The sequence below is a fragment of the Puma concolor genome, chromosome E1, assembly GCF_028749965.1.
Source record: "Puma concolor isolate L17-30 chromosome E1, mPumCon1.1.hap2, whole genome shotgun sequence".
In the NCBI taxonomy this organism is placed as follows: Eukaryota; Metazoa; Chordata; class Mammalia; order Carnivora; family Felidae; genus Puma; species Puma concolor.
The window spans coordinates 39208615-39226328 of NC_141680.1; the positions used below are offsets into that span (position 1 = coordinate 39208615).

The 17714-nt window shown below is 41.2% G+C and overlaps 1 protein-coding gene and 1 long non-coding RNA gene across 2 annotated transcripts in view; one reads left to right on the top strand and one right to left on the bottom strand.

Annotated features, from left to right (window-relative positions):
- The window catches only part of NPEPPS (aminopeptidase puromycin sensitive), a 96274-nt gene extending 85427 nt beyond the window's left edge, over nt 1-10847 (bottom strand). Inside the window, exons 1-2 of the mRNA XM_025917687.2 lie at nt 10518-10847; nt 960-1044 (exon numbers count right to left, since the gene is read on the bottom strand). Coding sequence (XP_025773472.2) covers nt 960-1044; nt 10518-10769 — 337 coding nt within the window. The 5' untranslated portion in view covers nt 10770-10847. The remainder of the gene's footprint in view (nt 1-959; nt 1045-10517) is intronic.
- Nucleotides 10848-10943: 96 nt separating this feature from the next.
- On the top strand, nt 10944-17278 carry LOC147574325 (uncharacterized). Its single transcript, XR_015244114.1, has 3 exons — nt 10944-11210; nt 12607-12647; nt 16424-17278. It is a non-coding gene; the product is annotated as an uncharacterized LOC147574325 (long non-coding RNA).
- The last annotated feature ends 436 nt before the right edge of the window (nt 17279-17714 follow it).

Consider the following 17714-nt stretch of genomic DNA (forward strand, 5'->3'; position numbering starts at 1 on the left):
ACTGAGCCAGCCAGCCAGCGCCCGGATATCAAATGAAAAGATTTTATGGGGCTTCTGAGTGGCTTAGTCGGTTAAGCATCCAACTCTTGGTTTCAGCTCAGGTCATGCTCTCGCAGTTCGTGAGTTCAAGCACTGTGTTGGACTCTGTGCTGACAGACTGGAGCCTGCTTGGGATTCTCTCTCTCCCTCCCACTCTCTCTCTCTCTCTCTCAAAATAAATAAATAAACTTAAAAAAAAAAAAAGTAAAAAGCACTTCAGTTCCAGTATCAATATACTTGTGAGTTTCTGCCAAACTTGACAACTTTTTAAAAATGTAGCTTATGTGGGAATAGGATTTCAGGCCAAAACTGACTACTCAATTTAATCCTTATTGTAATTACAAGGTCTAAAATAGTTCTCATTTTAAAGATGCTAACTGAATTCCCATGTGTTCTATATAATGTTTCTTTTTAACATATTCTTACCCTGTAACTAACTTGGTCATCTAGCGTCTAACCTCCACATTCAATCTCATAAGGCCAATATTTTTCTCTCCATTACGAGTAAGATTTATTATCCCTGTTGTAATCTATTGCTCAAGAAGGAAAAAAAAAACTTTTAAGAAAACCACATATGAACTAAGCCGCCTGGATGAACCAATCTTTCATGTTCAAAGTACTTATTTTTAAAATAACTCTTTGGCTTTATATGCATGTTACTATATTATATGTATTTTACATTTATAAAAATGTAATCTGCCTAGAGTCAAAAAATAAGTTAATGTTTGAAGTAGAATTAAAATTGTGGCATTTCCTTAATCTCATAATATAGCTTATTAAAATATTTCCCATGAACATCTAAAAATGTTTCCTATTTCTAAAGTAACAAACACTGATACCTTAATCTGAAAATGTATATATCACCATACACACATCATACACACAGAGAGACAGCAAATCAAATGGAAAACAGCTCTTACCTTCATCTCCCTCTGGTGCATATGAAGCTGTAATAATGTCAATATCAGCACAATTCATCACAATCTGATTGGTTGCCTGCCTCACCTAAAGGGAAAAGAAAAACCAGCAGTGTCAGAAATAGCCTAGATTAGTAACATGTACATCTTCACCTTAGCCTAATGTATGTCACAGGCAATTTTTTAAAACCCAGACATCACTAAAACCTAGACTGAGTATTTATACATCACCATGGTAAAAATAAATGAGTTGTTTTAAGTAACCCAAGGCAATTTACACTTTCCAAATTATATTAAAAGCAATAATAAACACAAGTATTTCACAGAATTTAAACATCTGACCAATGAGCGAAATAAAAGCAATTTTTTTCTACTTGAACCTTTATTTAAAACAATTACAATTTTTCAAATTAAAAAAAAATCAGGAAACATTTCTCATAGGTTGCAATTAATTATGTATTATAACCTATACATCAAGCCCATCATAAGACCTTCTGTAAGGATAGAGGAAGAAAAGTGATATCATAAACCATGTCAAAACTTCATAAAACTCTTTAAATTTTTTTCTTACCAAAGAAACATTTTGGATGTAACAGACACTAATGACTCACCATCAAGACCAAATAAACTTTTTAAGATTTTGTCTTATGTGCTTCAGATCCCCAAAATAAAATACAGACATAACGAAAGCCCCATCCTCTCTTCCTCATTCCCTGCAGCCACTCTCCAAAGGCTAATGTAGCTTTTTCTCATGTATGTATAGTACTTCTGCTACATATATAAATATCAGCAAGCAATGTTTTTAACTTTATACAAATAGTATCAAAGTGTATATAACCTTTGCAACCCGCTTTTTTCATTTAACATTGTTTCTGAGATGGGTAAATGCAGGCAGATGTAGATCTAACTCATTAGTTTTAACTTCTGCCTAGTGGTATTCCATTCTGTAAGTAAACCACAGTTATCCATTTCTGTCCTGAAGGAAGTTAGTTTAGTTCCATTTTTTTGTTGTTGTTGTTATTTAAAATAGTGCCACAATACACATCTTGGTCCATGTTTTCTTATCCACCTTTTTCTTTACCAAGAATTACCCAATTATCCTCTAGAGTATTTTCAATTAATACTCCAATGAGCAAAGAATAAAGAAATTTCACTTTCATTATCCTCTGAAAACTTAAAAATTTTTGACAATCTGATGAGTCTTAAATGGTATTTCACTGTTGCATTAATTAGAATTTCCCTTATTACTAGTAACACTAATAAGCATCTTTCCTAAAAGTTTCTTTCTTCCTTTTTTTTTTTTTTTTGCCATTGTTTTTCCTCTGCAAATTGTCCATTCATAACCTTTGCCCATTTTTCAATTTGGTTGTAACCATGGTTTTACATACTTGTTGCATTAAACAGAAACTCAAATTCATTTTCAGACATTTGAAAAGTCTAAATTTAAAGCAATAAATATACAGATGCCCTAAATCATCAACAAATGTCTACAGAGGCCAGCCAAGCAGGTGAGTACAGTAGGCCAAGTGAAGGCTCTGTGTAAAAGTAAGGTGGAAGTAACCAATTCTTGGAGCCAACCAATTATTGCTATACTGAAAAGCAGACTTAGTAGTGACAGATCTTCCAATTAAAAAAAAAAAAAAAGAAAAGCCACAGGGGTGCCTGGCTGGCTCAGTCAGTAGAGCATGAAAACTCTAGATCTCAGGATCTGAGTTCAAACCCCACATTAGAGACAGAGATTACTTAAAAAAAAAAAAAAAGCCACAAATTTCAGATTTCATGTGCAATCTCCCAAATTTTAACTAATGGCAATGAATGCAAAATTTGCAAAAACACTGCACAGTCCAAACAAAATCCACGTGTAGGTCAATAGCACCTTGAGATCACCAACAGACCACAGAACTAGGTAAGGACAAGAGAGTAGTGTAATATCTGTAGGGAAAAGCTATACCATAATCATTTTATTAATAACTAATAAACATGATTAATCTCAAGCTAAAATTATCTAACCTAAATTAGAGAGTATGTTATTAAGCCTGTAACACACTGTCAAAATCTCTAACATATAACATGAAACTATTTTGGCTCATTAAAAACAATCCTTTCCAGGGGCTTGACTTGCTCAGTTGGTAAAATATGAGACTCTTATTCTTGGGGTCCTGAGTTCAAGCCCCACGATGGGTATAGAGCTTAGTTTTTAAAAAATCCTTTCCAGGGGCGCCTGGGTGGCTCAGTCGGTTAAGCCTCCGACTTCAGCTCAGGTCACGATCTCACAGTCCGTGAGTTCGAGCCCCACGTCAGGCTCTGGGCTGATGGCTCAGAGCCTGGAGCCTGCTTCCGATTCTGTGTCTCCCTCTCTCTCTGCCCCTCCCCCACTCATGCTCTGTCTCTCTCAGTCTCAAAAATAAAATAAACATTTAAAAAAAAAATCCTTTCCATAAGTCCGTTTCTAAACAAAAATATCATTTAATGAACTTTAAAAAAAATTTTCAAGTGGTAGAGGCAGCTGGCTGGTTCAGTCAGCAGAGTATGCGACTCTTGATCCTGGGGTCGTGAGTTCCAGCCCCACATTGGGTGTAGAGACTACTTAAAAATAAAATCTTAAAATAAATACACACATACATAATAAATTTTGCGAGTGGTAATATTCCTTCATATCATTTACTTCACCAAGATCATATCGTTCCCTTTTTTAATACTTATTTATTTTTGAGGGGGGGGGGGAGGATGGGCAGAGAGAGAATCCGAAGCAGGCTCCAGGCTCTGAGCTGTTAAAACGGAGCCCTGTGTGAGGCTCAAACTCACAAGCCATGAGATCATGACCAGAGCCAAAGTCAGACCGTTTAACCAACTGAGCCACCCAAGTGCCCCTACTTACTCATTTTGACGGAGAGAACGAGCATGCTCTCTGTCTCTCTCAAGGTGGGGGGGGGGGGGAGCAGAGAGAGAGGAAGATAGAGAATCCCAAACAGGCTCCTTGCTTTCCACTTGGAGCTGGATGCAGGGCTTGATCCCAGGAACAGTGAGATCATGACCTGAGCCGAAACCAAGACTCGGACTCTTAACCGCCTGAGCCACCCTGGAATCCCACACCAGGAACATTCCTAAACAGCAGTAAAACTTTTGTGTCCCAACTGGCCATTTAATAACACATCTGAACAAAAACAAACAAACAAACAAAACTTTGCCTATTTATAAAGGGACTTTAAAAAAATTCAGAAACAGAGACATGAAGCACTTAATGAGGCTGCGGTGAGGGTCAGGAAGGTGTCTCCAAAAAGTTGAATGAATAAAAGTCTCCCAGAGTTTGAAGTTTATGCCAACAGAATGACAACAGTAGTTTAGTTACGCATCTTAATCTTTATCTAGGCAACCGTATTTTCATCCATCAACAGCTTTGGTGAATTTCATGGTAGCCAAGCAGTTAATCTGCCAATGTCAAGATACCTGTACAACACTACATATGCCAAATGACATTTTATCTCACTACTACTGTAACATTCTGAGGGAAACTGCTTGCGTACTTTGGAAAGGCACAGTGTACAACATCCAGTTACCAGTACATTCTAATTTCTCCTGTGTTGAAGGAAAACCCACCTGTTTATAAGCTGCTTGTTGAATAACTACTAATTTTTTTTGCAGGGTGGCAGGGAAGAACCAAAGGGACAAAAACACTTATTTTAATAATAGAAAGCTACTCAAATTTTAAAAACCAGACAGTATATTCTGCTTCATATCAGACAATGCATTTTAAACAGGATGGAAAGTGCTTGTTTTAGCCCTTAGTGCCTGATGCACAGTAATTACTTAATAGATGTTATTATTAAGACACACACACAGAGGAGCACACAGCTGGCTCAGCTGGTAGAACATGGAACTCTTGATCACAGGGTTGTGAGTTCAAGCCCCACGTTGGGCACAGAGTTTACTTAAAAAAAAAAAAAAAAAGACACAGAGACCAAGATTAAATGCACTCTAATTATAAAAATGTTAACTCTGAATATCATCTAACAGCATTCACCTAACAGTTTATAAAGTGCCTAGGAGAATGATATAAAACTTAAAAACTATGTGCTATTATATAGCACCATGGGTATCAGCATACATATACTGCCCAAGGTTTAAAATATCTCCGTGGACTTAAGTGCTTGACTACCACACTATAACACTACTCTTTTTGATGCTTTCCCAACAGTAACACTGACTTGATGATTCAGTATGTGATTTCTCACATATTAACATTACCATGTTAGTGAATGTTACCTGTGTGTTCCACTATTAAAAATATGGGTAATAATTCAAAGGAATTTCAGCATTAAGACCTTCACAATTTACAAGCTTAAAAATAGAAGCAAAAGACTGAAGTTGGCATATATATTGTGTGGATAACAAACTCATTTTCAACTTCTCCATTTGATTCTACTAAAGAATGGAACAATAATATATCCTTTCTTTGTTTCAAACCTAGGGTTAAGTCTTCTTGAAGTTTGATATAGACTGTATTTCAACGGACCAAACACTAATAGCTCTACTGAAAAGACAGCTTGACCACTGGTAACACTTTTACAGTGGAAGTTTCCTATGAGCTAAGAAGGCAGCAACATGAGATAATTTTTTTTCCTGAATAAGTCTTTATTACAATCACCCAGAAATACATCTTCCAGGTACTATAAGACTCAAGAGGGTTTTTTTCTGATTGCCAAAGTCCTCAGATTTTAGTAAAAGGAAATCTCCAGTGTAATAACTTCAAATACCAATCAGTCTGAAGCCTGAGCCACTTTGCCTCACAAGCAGTTTCATAGTTAAAATTCTGTAATAATCATTGCTTCTGCAGAACAGGGCTATAATTTCTAAAGACAATAAGGAGCAAATAATTAGCAAACACAAATTGAGCCAAGTTTTTTAATGAGAGACATTGACAAGAAAAGAACAAGTTGCAGAAAGTCAAATGTAGTAATGTTTTCCATTACCACTAATGTAAAAATTTTTAATGTACAGAACACTGCTGTGTGTTGTTGGTGGCTACTTACATATGCAATAAAAGTTTAAATAACAGTTGGTGGCTACTTATATGCACATAGGAATAATACCTACCTAAAGAGAGAAGTTACCCCTGAGAGTAGGGATGGGAAGAGATGGAAATGGACTTCAGTGGTATCTGTGACCTTTTATTTCCTAAAAAACATTGTGCACAGTCTGAAGCAAATGCGGGGGGGGGGGGGGGGGGAGCATTAATATCTGCTCAATCTGAGTGGTGAGTTACTCTTCTGTATTTATAAAATATTTCCTAATTTAAAGTAAAATTTTAAAGTGATTACAAGTGGCCAAATAAACTGAGAACTACAAACTTAAATGATGTTCAAAACTGAATCTCCAAGATCTGGAGAAGGAATCCCAGTTAGCAACAAAACAGCTATCTAGGAAGACTCAGTTCTTTGCTACTGACTCACATACAGATTAGAGTAGGATTTACCTTCCAATAAGAATAGGCTCATTTATGTAGCAAAGTTCGGAGAAGTTGCATAGATAATTTACTGCTCAAGATCACATGTGGCCAGGTTGCACTGGACAACACCAATTATCCAGAACCAGGAAGTTTAAAAAAAAAAAAAAAAAAAAGCCTGTATAGAAGCCAGAATAGATGATACAAAGTCCATACAATAAAGCTCATACCCTTCACTCAGAAGAGTCCATCAAACTCTCACTTAGAAATTTCTTTTTAAGCTCACAAAAGCCTGTTTATCTGGTTAGTTAGACCTCTTCAGATCAAGTTCAATAAAATAGAAGAGGGAAGAAATTGCACAATCGGCAACAACCAGGCACCAGAAGCAGCAAGAAGTAATAACCTAACAGTAAGAAAAACAAACAAAAAGACTTTATAGATATGAAAGTAGTAAATTATAGTAATAATTGGGTAAATCTGTGGTTACAAGTATCAGTGACAGATGTTCAGAACAATGTCCAGTATTTAAAAAAAGAGGAAAGCAACAAACCTAGATTATAAGGAACTAGAGTTTTAAAAAAATACATTTTTGGCATATTTCCATCCAAATCAGTAAATATTTTTTTTAAGTGTAAAGTGCCTCAAAGGGTAAACTTCATTTATCCAGAAAATTCACTGCAAAATTCATTGCCAGATGATAGTAGATAAAGCTTAACATATAAAAGCTGCTTATATTTAGGTGTTTCTTCACACATATAATTCAAGAAATAAAAGAAAATCTGAACTTCAGTTCCTTATTACCAATCTTTGCAATTTAATTTCTTAAGACCATTTAGTGATTCCACACAATGCTGCACAAATTATTAATTTTATCACTTTTTTAAGTAATAAAACACAACCAAAATGACTGCATAGAAAATATGCAGGAGCGCCTGGGTGGCTCAGTCGGTTAAGCATCCAACTTGGGCTCAGGTCATGATCTCTTGATTGGTGAGTTCAAGCCCTGCATAGGGCTCTGTGCTGACAGCTCAGAGCCTGGAGCCTGCTTGGGATTCTGTGTCTCCCTCTCCCTTTGCCTCTCCCCTGCTCACATTCTGCCTCTCTCTCTCTCTCTCTCTCTCTCTCTCTCTCTCTCAAAAATAAATAAACATTAAAAATTTTAAAGAAAATATGCAAAATTTGGGCATAAAATTCCATAACACAGGGTTGACAATAACATCCATTTAGGTGCCAGGTTTTAGCCTGCCAAACAAACTACTATATCTGTAACTCTCCGCTAAGTGCCAATTTAGTCATCACCAACATGAGTATTTTGTTGGCAAAGACCAAAGATTGTCTACTATATCCTGACTTCTGGCCTTGAAGGATGAAGTTAATTTCTTTGGCACAGGTTAACTATTTCCATAAGAGAAAGCCCAATTACTGTATAAACCACAATACACTAGTAACAAGAAAGTGCAGCCACTCACATAAACATCTTATCTATTTTTTATTAATTATCCACAAAGCAAGAGAAATCAGAATTTGAAATAGCTACAAAAGCTCTCAAGTATCCTAATGTAAAGGGGGATGGGGGCAGTGGTAGTAGAAATGTCCCATTTCTCTAGGCCCTTGATAACACATTTGCAAAAAAAACCTGCTGACCTAGACCACACTCACTTATGTAAAAGACAACTGCTTTTAAAATTGGTGCACGTTGACTAATTTCTTCATCTTCCCCAGGAGCCCACACCCCAGACCAGGTTAAAAATCCACTAAGCTTCTAATATGTAACCTGTACAAATACTCTGAGCTTATCATAAAATTTTGCAACTAAAGCAACCAAGCAACTTGCATACTTTGTGTAATATGATCCCAACTGTTAGGAAACTGACCCAATACCAGTTATAAATCTAGATTTCTAGAGATATAATAATCTTGTCCACATTTTTAGATCTCCACAATAAGATACCATCTAACGCCACAATTGTTGCTCTAAACCATGTATCTCAAAAACATGACTATGTGCTTTTTACTACTAATGCTAACTTTTTACCAACATTAACTCCTTTCCTCTTCCAAAGGTGGCAATGTGTGCAATTAAAAAGTCCAATCATTCTTTAATCAAACCTGTTACAAGTCACTATCATACCATCTTTCATTCGTGTTACCACCTAGCCTGCAAAGAATTTCTGGAAAGAATTGCTTTGAAAAGCTCCTGTTACAAACAAAGATCCATTTACTTCCTTGTATCAAATTAACAATTCCCCATTAATATCTACTACGTTACCATGTGCTCCCTCAATGGCCCAAAGCAGTCTTCCACATAGTTTTCACCACTTTGGAAAAGCAAGTAGAAAGGCGTTAAGGAGAAGCATGTCACTGCATCTTGTTCTGTCCCAACACTCAAACAGAACTGTCACTTCACTTCCTAACAATCACTGAAAAATCTTTATTTAGATAGTCTTTTTCTGAAAAATTCCCTTAAACATGCATACCTCTCAAAACTCGGAACCCATGTTGCCAACTAACGAGGTAAGGAAACAAATGATTTTTTAAATCTAACTCAGTCTTTTCACATAATGCGAACTCATTCATCATAGGTCCTTCTTCCCCCAGGTTTGCCAAGTCACAAGACACACTACTGTTTACAATCCCTCCCATCTGCCCCCTGCCAATATATATCAAACACTCTAGTCACTTGGCTTAAACAAACAGTCTCCCAAATAACCCTCTCAAATCCTAATTTAGACCGAAGATACACTCATTCTGATTCATATTCTTAGTGGAAATTTTTTTAAGTCACCTGACTTTCAAACGGGTTAAGTTTCTCCTTTTGAAACAGCCAGACCCTAGAGCCCTCGTGCTTTCCCACAAGCACTTCATACGTGACAGTATACTTTTTAATTCTACACTTTTAGACGTATTTTCAATCTCAGTACTCAGCTTTCAAAGACAACTTCAAACTTTCAATTCATTCCAGCACCACACATTCCTTTCATTTCGCTGCGATATACACCCTGTTCTTTAAGCTTGAGGCCTACTGGTTTTCCCTCTCTGACTGCAGTAGAGAAAGAACTGAAACAATGTATTTACCATCATTCTTTTTAAAGATAACTGCTAAACGGTTCCCATTTCTCACCGCAGACTTCACATAACACATCATAAAACATGGTATATCGCAAATGTCTATTGTCCGGGACCTTTGGAGGGCATCAGTACTAAAAGTCTCCAAGATCAAACAATACTTAAGATAATGTGGGGGGCGGGGGGCATGATTCACCAAAAACTGCAATGAAGAGTAATGGAATATTTTCAACAGTGGTATGCTAAAACTAACAGCTTCTTTCAGAGGACTGTTACTGCTAAGCAACCATCGCGGTAACAATAAATCCACCTGCTTCACAGCCTGCAAAGCTAGGAAGACGGGAGGAAAAGCGGAGATGGGGTCCTCCTTCAGCTTCTCTAGAGGTTAGGAGAGAACAAAGTCACTGCTGCACTGTCACTTGAGGGGAAGGGGGAGGGGGCGGATCATCTTGGAAACCCAGCCCCTGGGCCGGAGCAGGCGGGGAGAACTCAGCAAGGCTGCCCGGGATTAGCATTCTCCTTCTCACCCTCTCCCCCCCTTCTAGAATCTCCCGTCCACGCTAACGCGCGGCGGTCGGAGTCTCAGATGACCGCCCCTTCCAATGTGTCCTCCGTGGGGCGTAGGGAGAACCAGAGAAAAGAACTGAGTCAGGAGGGTGAGACGGAGCGTGGACTCCCATGACCCCTCTGGCCTCCCCCAACAGCCTCCAGCCTCGCCCAGAACACTACCGAGCCCGGAAGGGCCTGGGGTCGGGGGGAAGCCCGGCACAGGTGTGCTCGCCCGGGGCAGGGGTGGGGAGGGGGGGGTGCGGGCGCTCGGGCAGGGCCCGCCAGCTCCCTCGGCGCTCCCCGCAGCGCGGCCCGGGGCCCCAGCCCAGCAGGGCAGAGCTCATCGGCCGGGGCGCGCCGCTCCCCGAGCCGGCCTCGCCAGCCCCAGGCCCGCTGCGCCCAGGCCCGCCGGCCTGCCCGCCCTCCCGGCCGGGCCCCCAGCCCAGCCCGCGGCCTAACTGCTTGCCCCGCAGCTCGCCCCCGGCGCCCGAGGGTCGCCGTACCTGGGCGGCGGCCTCCAGCTTGCCCTCGAAGGTGAAGTCCAGCAAGTCGGGCTTGAGGCAAAGGCTGTAGTTGATGGGGGAGACATCGGCAGGCAGCCGCTCGAAGGGCCTCTTCTCCGGCATCGCGGCGCGGCCCAGGCTGTGGAGGCGGCGGCGAGAGGAGCGGCTGAGGAGAAGGAGGAGGGGAGGAGGCGGAGGGCCGAGGAAGAGCAGGCGGCGAGCGAGGGAGGGGGCGGCGGCTGCCAGCCACATCCACCGAGCGCGGGCGACCGCCTGAGGAGAGCGACCGGGGAGCCTGGGGTAGGGGGGGGCGGGGGAGAGACCCAGCCGGAGCGCTCGCGGCCGGGAGGGAGGCAGTGCGGGCGGGCGGGCGGGCTGCCTACGGGGAAGGGGGCGGAGGGGAGGGCAGGGGAGGAGGGCCTGCAGGGAGGGAAGGAGGCGGCGGCGGCGGCGGCAGCTGCGTGCGCGGCCCCGCCGGCCGGGCGCGCCCCCGCCGCTGTGCGCGCGCGCGCCGGGGCAGGGGGCGGAGCGGCGAGGGCGCGGCCGGCTGGGCGGGAGGGTGCGGGGTCGCGGGCGCGTGCTGGGGGCGGAAGGCGGCTCCCCGCCCTGCACCTGTCGGCGCCGCTGGGGAAAGCTGGATCGTCGCGAGCCGAAAGGAGCCCGGAAAGGTTGGAGAAGCGGAGGGAAAGCCGCGTGAGGACCCCCCCCACACACACACCCCACCCCCAGCTACATTTGGAAGTTGAAGTCTGTGCAATTGGCTGATACGTCAGGGTAAAATGTTAAAATATCAATTCAGAGCAAAACCCCAAACTGGATTTTTACCTCCAGATCAGCGGAAAGCCCTGACTGGAGGCTATTTGGCAGTACTTATTCCTGTCATTTTAAACAGCAACTTGAAGGGATGATTATGAAAAAAAAAAAAAATTGCCAGAAAACTTTTAATAATCCAGGTTACTTAAACCAATGCCATTTGGACCTTTGAGGGAGTGATTTCAAAAGTTAGGAAGATTTTCGTTTCCGTGATTTAATGTTTCACAGTAAGATATGTTTTTCATCTTTTTTCCGTTTTCATCTTTGTTTCTTCTTTTTTAAACTAAAAGACCCTTTGCCAGTTGTGTCCTCTTTATTTTTTTTTTAATTTTTTTTTTCAACGTTTATTTATTTTTGGGACAGAGAGAGACAGAGCACGAACGGGGGAGGGGCAGAGAGAGAGGGAGACACAGAATCGGAAACAGGCTCCAGGCTCTGAGCCATCAGCCCAGAGCCCGACGCGGGGCTCGAACTCACGGACCGCAAGATTGTGACCTGGCTGAAGTCGGACGCTTAACCGACTGCGCCACCCAGGCGCCCCAGTTGTGTCCTCTTTAAAGTTAAACTAGCTGTGGTTCCCTCCGTAGATAGTAGTTCTGTAGATATCTCACAAATTGCGGTTATATATATTTTAATAGAAATATATATTAATCATATATAAATATGTATTTATACATATATATAAGTATGTATTTTTAAAGTGTCAAGGACAAAGAGATTCATCCATAATCCCCATATTCCTTTATAGAACCTTCTCATGTAGTACCCCTTGATTTCCAAACTCAAATGCTGAATGACATACAGACCAGCACTGTACAATGGAAATATATTGGAGCCAACTAAGTAACTTTAAATTTTCTAGTAGCACATCAGAGAACAAATGACCACTCTAGGTCATAGATATAATAGTAGTAATAACTTCTCTATTACCACTATGACCACTTCTCTATGACCACTTCTAGGTCATAGATATAATAGTAGTAATAACTTAGTTATATGCTAATAATCTAACTAGTAACTGAATAATAATGTATTGAACGCTTACTACACACTTTTAACATATTAATTCGTTTAATCCTTTCAACAGCCTGTTTAGGTGGACCCCATTTTTCCCATTTTACAGATGAGAAAACAGACACACATAGATTCAGTGACTTGTCATACAGCTAATAAATGGCAGAATTGGCATCAGAACACGGCCATTTTTATTTCTGTCCTGAAAAATTTTGCGGCAGCTTCCCTATTTTTCTAACTCTTCAGTTTTGTTTTATTCCAGTCCGTCTGTATCTCTGCTTCTTAAAAAGTTATTCTCATTATGTGAGTACCCATAAAACTCCCTCTTGTCTGTTAAAGATAATTTGATTTATAACCATTTAAGGCTCTCCATGAACTGTCCTTAGATTTGTTTTTTCTCACCCTGTAACATAGATTCTCCAGCCTTAGCAAGCTAACCTGTTTACTATTTGGCCCTTATAGTTCGCTCATTCTCTCTTCTCTACCATTGCCATGCGTTATTGCTGGAAAGACCTCCTTTATCCTCTTTTGCCCAACCCATGCTTCTTCCTTCAAACCTCACCTTTTCCAGAAAGCTCTCATTGACTAACTCCACTCAACTCTAACCCCTTTCCTGTCAGCTCCCAAGTACTGGCTTTTGCTGATTTGTTTGTATTTCGTCTGTTGTTCTCTAATTATATTTTTAATTTGTTTATATGGATATCTTTTCAAGATGTACTCCTAATTCCTTCATAACTGTAGGTATTGAGCCCTGAACAAAATACATCTCAATTGTTATTGACCCAACTAACCGATTGATCAAGAGAGAATATTTTATCCAGTCTGTAGCCTTTCTTTTTTGTACAAGACGTATGCCCTATAGAGAAACTATGTGAACCTAAGACTAGAAGCAACCTTTTTTTTTTTTTTTAATAAAATCACAGAAGCAATTAAAAAAAAAAAAATCACCAGGGCCATAGGCTTCATCGTAGCAGTAATTGTGACCCTGCTGAGGGAAAAGGGGAGAATCTTACCTGGCCCTCTCCCTAGTCCCATGACCCAGGAAGTTCCAATGTAGCAAGTTAGGAGTGAAGCCATACTTACTACCTATAAGTTGGGATTGGGGAATGGAAGGTTGAATTGGGGTATGGGCATACAGTTCTCATAAATAAGACTGGCTAACAATCTAATATGCTCCAGGCAGGCCTCTCTGGAATAACTGAAATGAAGAACACGAGGGCTCTTGGAAATTCATTTCTCTCCACGATGCTTCAGAAGGAATGGGGTGGGAGGGGGGGAGATTCAGTAATGTCTCAAGGTCATTAGCCTTACTTCTAGCAGATCTCTAGGCTGCTGTTTAAGGAAGCCCTTGAAAATCTAAATCCCCCCCCCCATTCCCCCATTCAATCGTGGCTGCCACAATTAGACAGAAAGGGTGAGGACAATTTTTTTTCTTACATCTGTAACAAGAACCTTAGCAGCAGACAATAACTGCTCCAGGTCTGTCAAATAGATGCATGAAAATCTAAATTTCAAAACCCATGCAAATTGTATACTTCAGTAAAAAGTTAAGAAAGAAAAACGTAGGGGCATCTGGGTGGCTCAGTTGGTTAAGCCTCTGACTTTGGCTTAGGTCACAATCTTACAGTTCAAGACTTAGAACCCCGCATTGGACTCTACTGTCGGCAGGGAGCCTGCTTCAGATCCTCTGTCTCCCCCTCTTTCTCCCCCTCCTGCACTCGTTCTCCCTCTCTCTATCAAAATAAATAAACTTGGAAGGAAGGAAGGAAGGAAGGAAGGAAGGAAGGAAGGAAGGAAGGAAGGAAGGAAGGAAGGAAGAAAAAAACACCAAAGTTATTCTAGGGGCTCTTGGCTGGCTCAGTCAGTAGAGCATGCAACTCTTGATCTTGGGGTCTTGAGTTTAATCCCCACATTGGATGTAGAGATTACTCAAATAAGTACATAAACCTCAGAAAATAAATAAATGAAGTCATTCTAAGACATTTTTGTCCTTAGATTTTAGGCACTAGCCTGAGTCTGAGGACATAAGTCCCAATCTTACCGCTGACTTTGTCTATGGCCTGGAGCAAGCCTTACAATTTCCCTGCTTCAGTTTCCCCATTCGGAAAGGAGACAAGTGCATGATGAATGCTTTTCTCGAAGAAAAATATTATGTTACTTGTGGGTTAGGAATTTCTAAAAGAAGTCTATCATGTTCTTAATGTCAGTATGGTCTTCATAGCAGGAATGCTAGATAAAGAGCTGGGAGAAACGATATGTCGAACAAACGTAAATCATTGGAAAACATGTTTTAAAGCAAAGATAATATAAAGGAGTTGGGACAGGAAGCCAAAATATTCAGGGAGGAGGGAAACACATCCTGGCTGTGGAACATTGAAAGGGGAAGAGAAAGATGTGGAAGACTTTGGGAGACCATTACAAAACCCACCATATTAGATCGAAACTAAGCATAACTATTAATATGTAACCTCCCTGACATAGAAATTAAAGCCTTCAATGTCACTTTCAAGCATGGAAATTATAATTCTAATTTCGCTATTATGAGTCTTAACCTGTAGAAGGTAGTGAGGGGGTTCCAAACACCAGGGACACAAAAAGAAAGAGAGCAATCCATGGGAGCTTGGATGCCATGAGATCCCAGCTTTGACTCTTTGTAACATAAAATGGCTGTTGGAATGACTGTTGGAAAAGTGGGGAGTACATCTACCCATCCTGTGTTTTTCATGAAAGGAAAGCAGATTAATTCCATATGCTTTTAAATGTATACTATACCAATGGATACTACATGTAACAGGTGGTGTGTATGTTTGCATGTGTATATAAATACAGCTGAACTTTGAAAAAGGCAGGGATTGAGGCACAGACCCCTGTGCAGTTGAAAGTGCATGTAACTCTTTGACTCTGACTTAGCTACTAATAGCCTACTGTTGACTGGAAGCCTTACTGATATCAGTCGATTAACGTGTAGTGTGTGTGTGTGTGTGTGTGTGTGTGTGTGTGTGTGTGTGTGTGTGTTTATTTAAGTTTATTTATTTTGATAGAAATAGCACAAGTTGGGGAGGGGCAGAGGGCAAGGGAGAGAGAGAGAATCCTAAGCAGGCTCTGCATGGTCAACGCAGAGGCCACTGCGGGGCTCAAACTCAAGAACCACGAGATCATGACCTGAGCCCAAGTCGACTGCTCAACCAACTGAGCCATCCAGGTGTCTGTGTGTGTGTGAGTGTGTGTGTGTGTGTGTGTATGTGTGTGTAAGTTTATTTATTTTGAGAGACAGAGCATGTATAAGCAGGGGAGGACCAGGGAGAAGGAGAGACTGAATCCCAAGCAGGCTCCACACCAACAGTGCAGAGCCTGATGTGGGGCTCCAGCTCACAAACCAGGAGATCATGACCTGAAGCCGAGGTCAAGAGGCAGATGCTTAACTGACTGAGCCACCCAGGTGCCCCTGTGTTTTTTTTTAATTAATGTATTTATTTTAAGAGAGAGAGAGGGGGAGAGAGAATGAGTGGGGAAGGGGCAGAGAGAGAGAGGAGGAGAGAAAAAATCCTGAGCTGTTAGCACAATCCACACTGGCAGCACAAATCCTGATGTAGGGCTCAAACTCATGAACTGTGAGATCATGACCTGAGTTGAAACCAAGAGTCAAATGCTTAACCAACTGAGCCACCCAGACACCCCAATTAACATGTAATGTGTATGTTATATATGTATTACATACTGTATTCTTACAGTAAAGCTGAAGAAAGGAAAATGTTTTAAGAAAATCATAAGGAAGAGAAAATACATTTACAATACTGTATTTATGGGGGAAAAAAATCCATGTATAAGTGGGCCCTCACAGTTCAAACCTGTGTTTTTCAAGGGTCAACTTTATATATATTTGGTGGCAATTTGACATTATTATATATACATCCAGATATGGCCAAAGAAGGGTCCTCAGAGTCAGAAGGAGTTTTATTTCTTTTGGTATCTTTCCATCAGGAAGTTGAAAAAGTAATATATTTCCACCTACCGTCCTTCTTTTCTAGCTCCTCCCAGCTTTTTTTTTTTCTTCAGTACTTCTGCTTCCTTTTCCCCAGCCACTACTCCAGGATTAATTACCAATCCCGAGTGACTGACAACTACAGGACTAAACCCAAGCCCTTTGTTGCTGATCTTCATACTGAGATGAGCCTTTCTGACTGTACTTTTAGGAGAGATTAGCCACCAGAGTCTCACAAGAAGATGAGTTAAGCAGGAACACCAACACCCTGTGCTGCAGGCGAGAATGCATATGTCTGTGTCTGATGCGTAGGTCTCTGGAATGCTGCTGCAACATTTCTCATGGAATCCCAAGTCTTTAAAGGTTACAGTGTTCTGGAGCTGGCATGCTGGAATTGACTTAGCAATGTTGTTGCCTTGACCTCTCATCTAGAAAAATGAGTGAGGGCTCAGCGGGAACCAGCCCAGTAGAGTAGCTGAGAGGATTAGAAGTCTCAGCAGCTTGGCAACAGTCAGATAGCCTCAGTTTCTCCACCCTTGGCTCTATTTCTGTTTGCTTTTTAAATCCCTGACAAAAAGAACGTACATCAGAGTTGGCCCTCACTCAGGACACTCAGTCAGTTAAGAGTCGGATTTCTACTCAGGTCATGATCTCATGGTTTGTGAGTTCAAGCCCCATATCCGGCTGCTTGGGACCCTCTGTCCCCCTCTCTCTCTGCCCCTCCCCAGCTCATGCTCTCTCTCTCTCTCTCCCCACCCCCCCCCCAAATAAATAAACAATGGGGCGCCTAGGTGGCTCAGTTGGTTGAGCACCCATCTTCGGCTCAGGTCACGATCTCACAGTTTGTGGATTTGAGCCCCACGTCAGGCTCTGTGCTGTTGGCTCAGAGCCTGCTTTGGATTCTGTGTCTCCCTCTCTCTCTGCCCCTCCCCTGCTTACACACTCTCTCTCTCTCTCTCTCTCTCTCTCTCTCTCTCTAAAATAAATAAACATTAATTAAAAAAAGATTGCAATTCTAAAATAATAATAATAATAATAATAATAATAATAATAAAACATTAAAAAAAAGGAATTGGTCTTCACTCAATACCTGATGCCATGCCTACCAAAGAGAATACTCTCAACCTCTTTCCAACCCTGAGTTAAGGGTGAGGTGAAAAAAGAGACCCAAGACATTTAGGCCTGCCAACCTGGCGGGATCACATCTTATGGAGTGAGATTTTATAGGAGCGATTTATCTTGGAGTTTAAATAAGTGAGGATGAAAAAAATCTGCTGCCAGCTTCCCTACAGAATTTGCATAGGAACCAAGATTAATAAACACTTAAAAAGTGTAGAGAGAGCTAGAAATTGGCTTGTGGCCTGCTTATGCACAGGACTGAGCTGAAA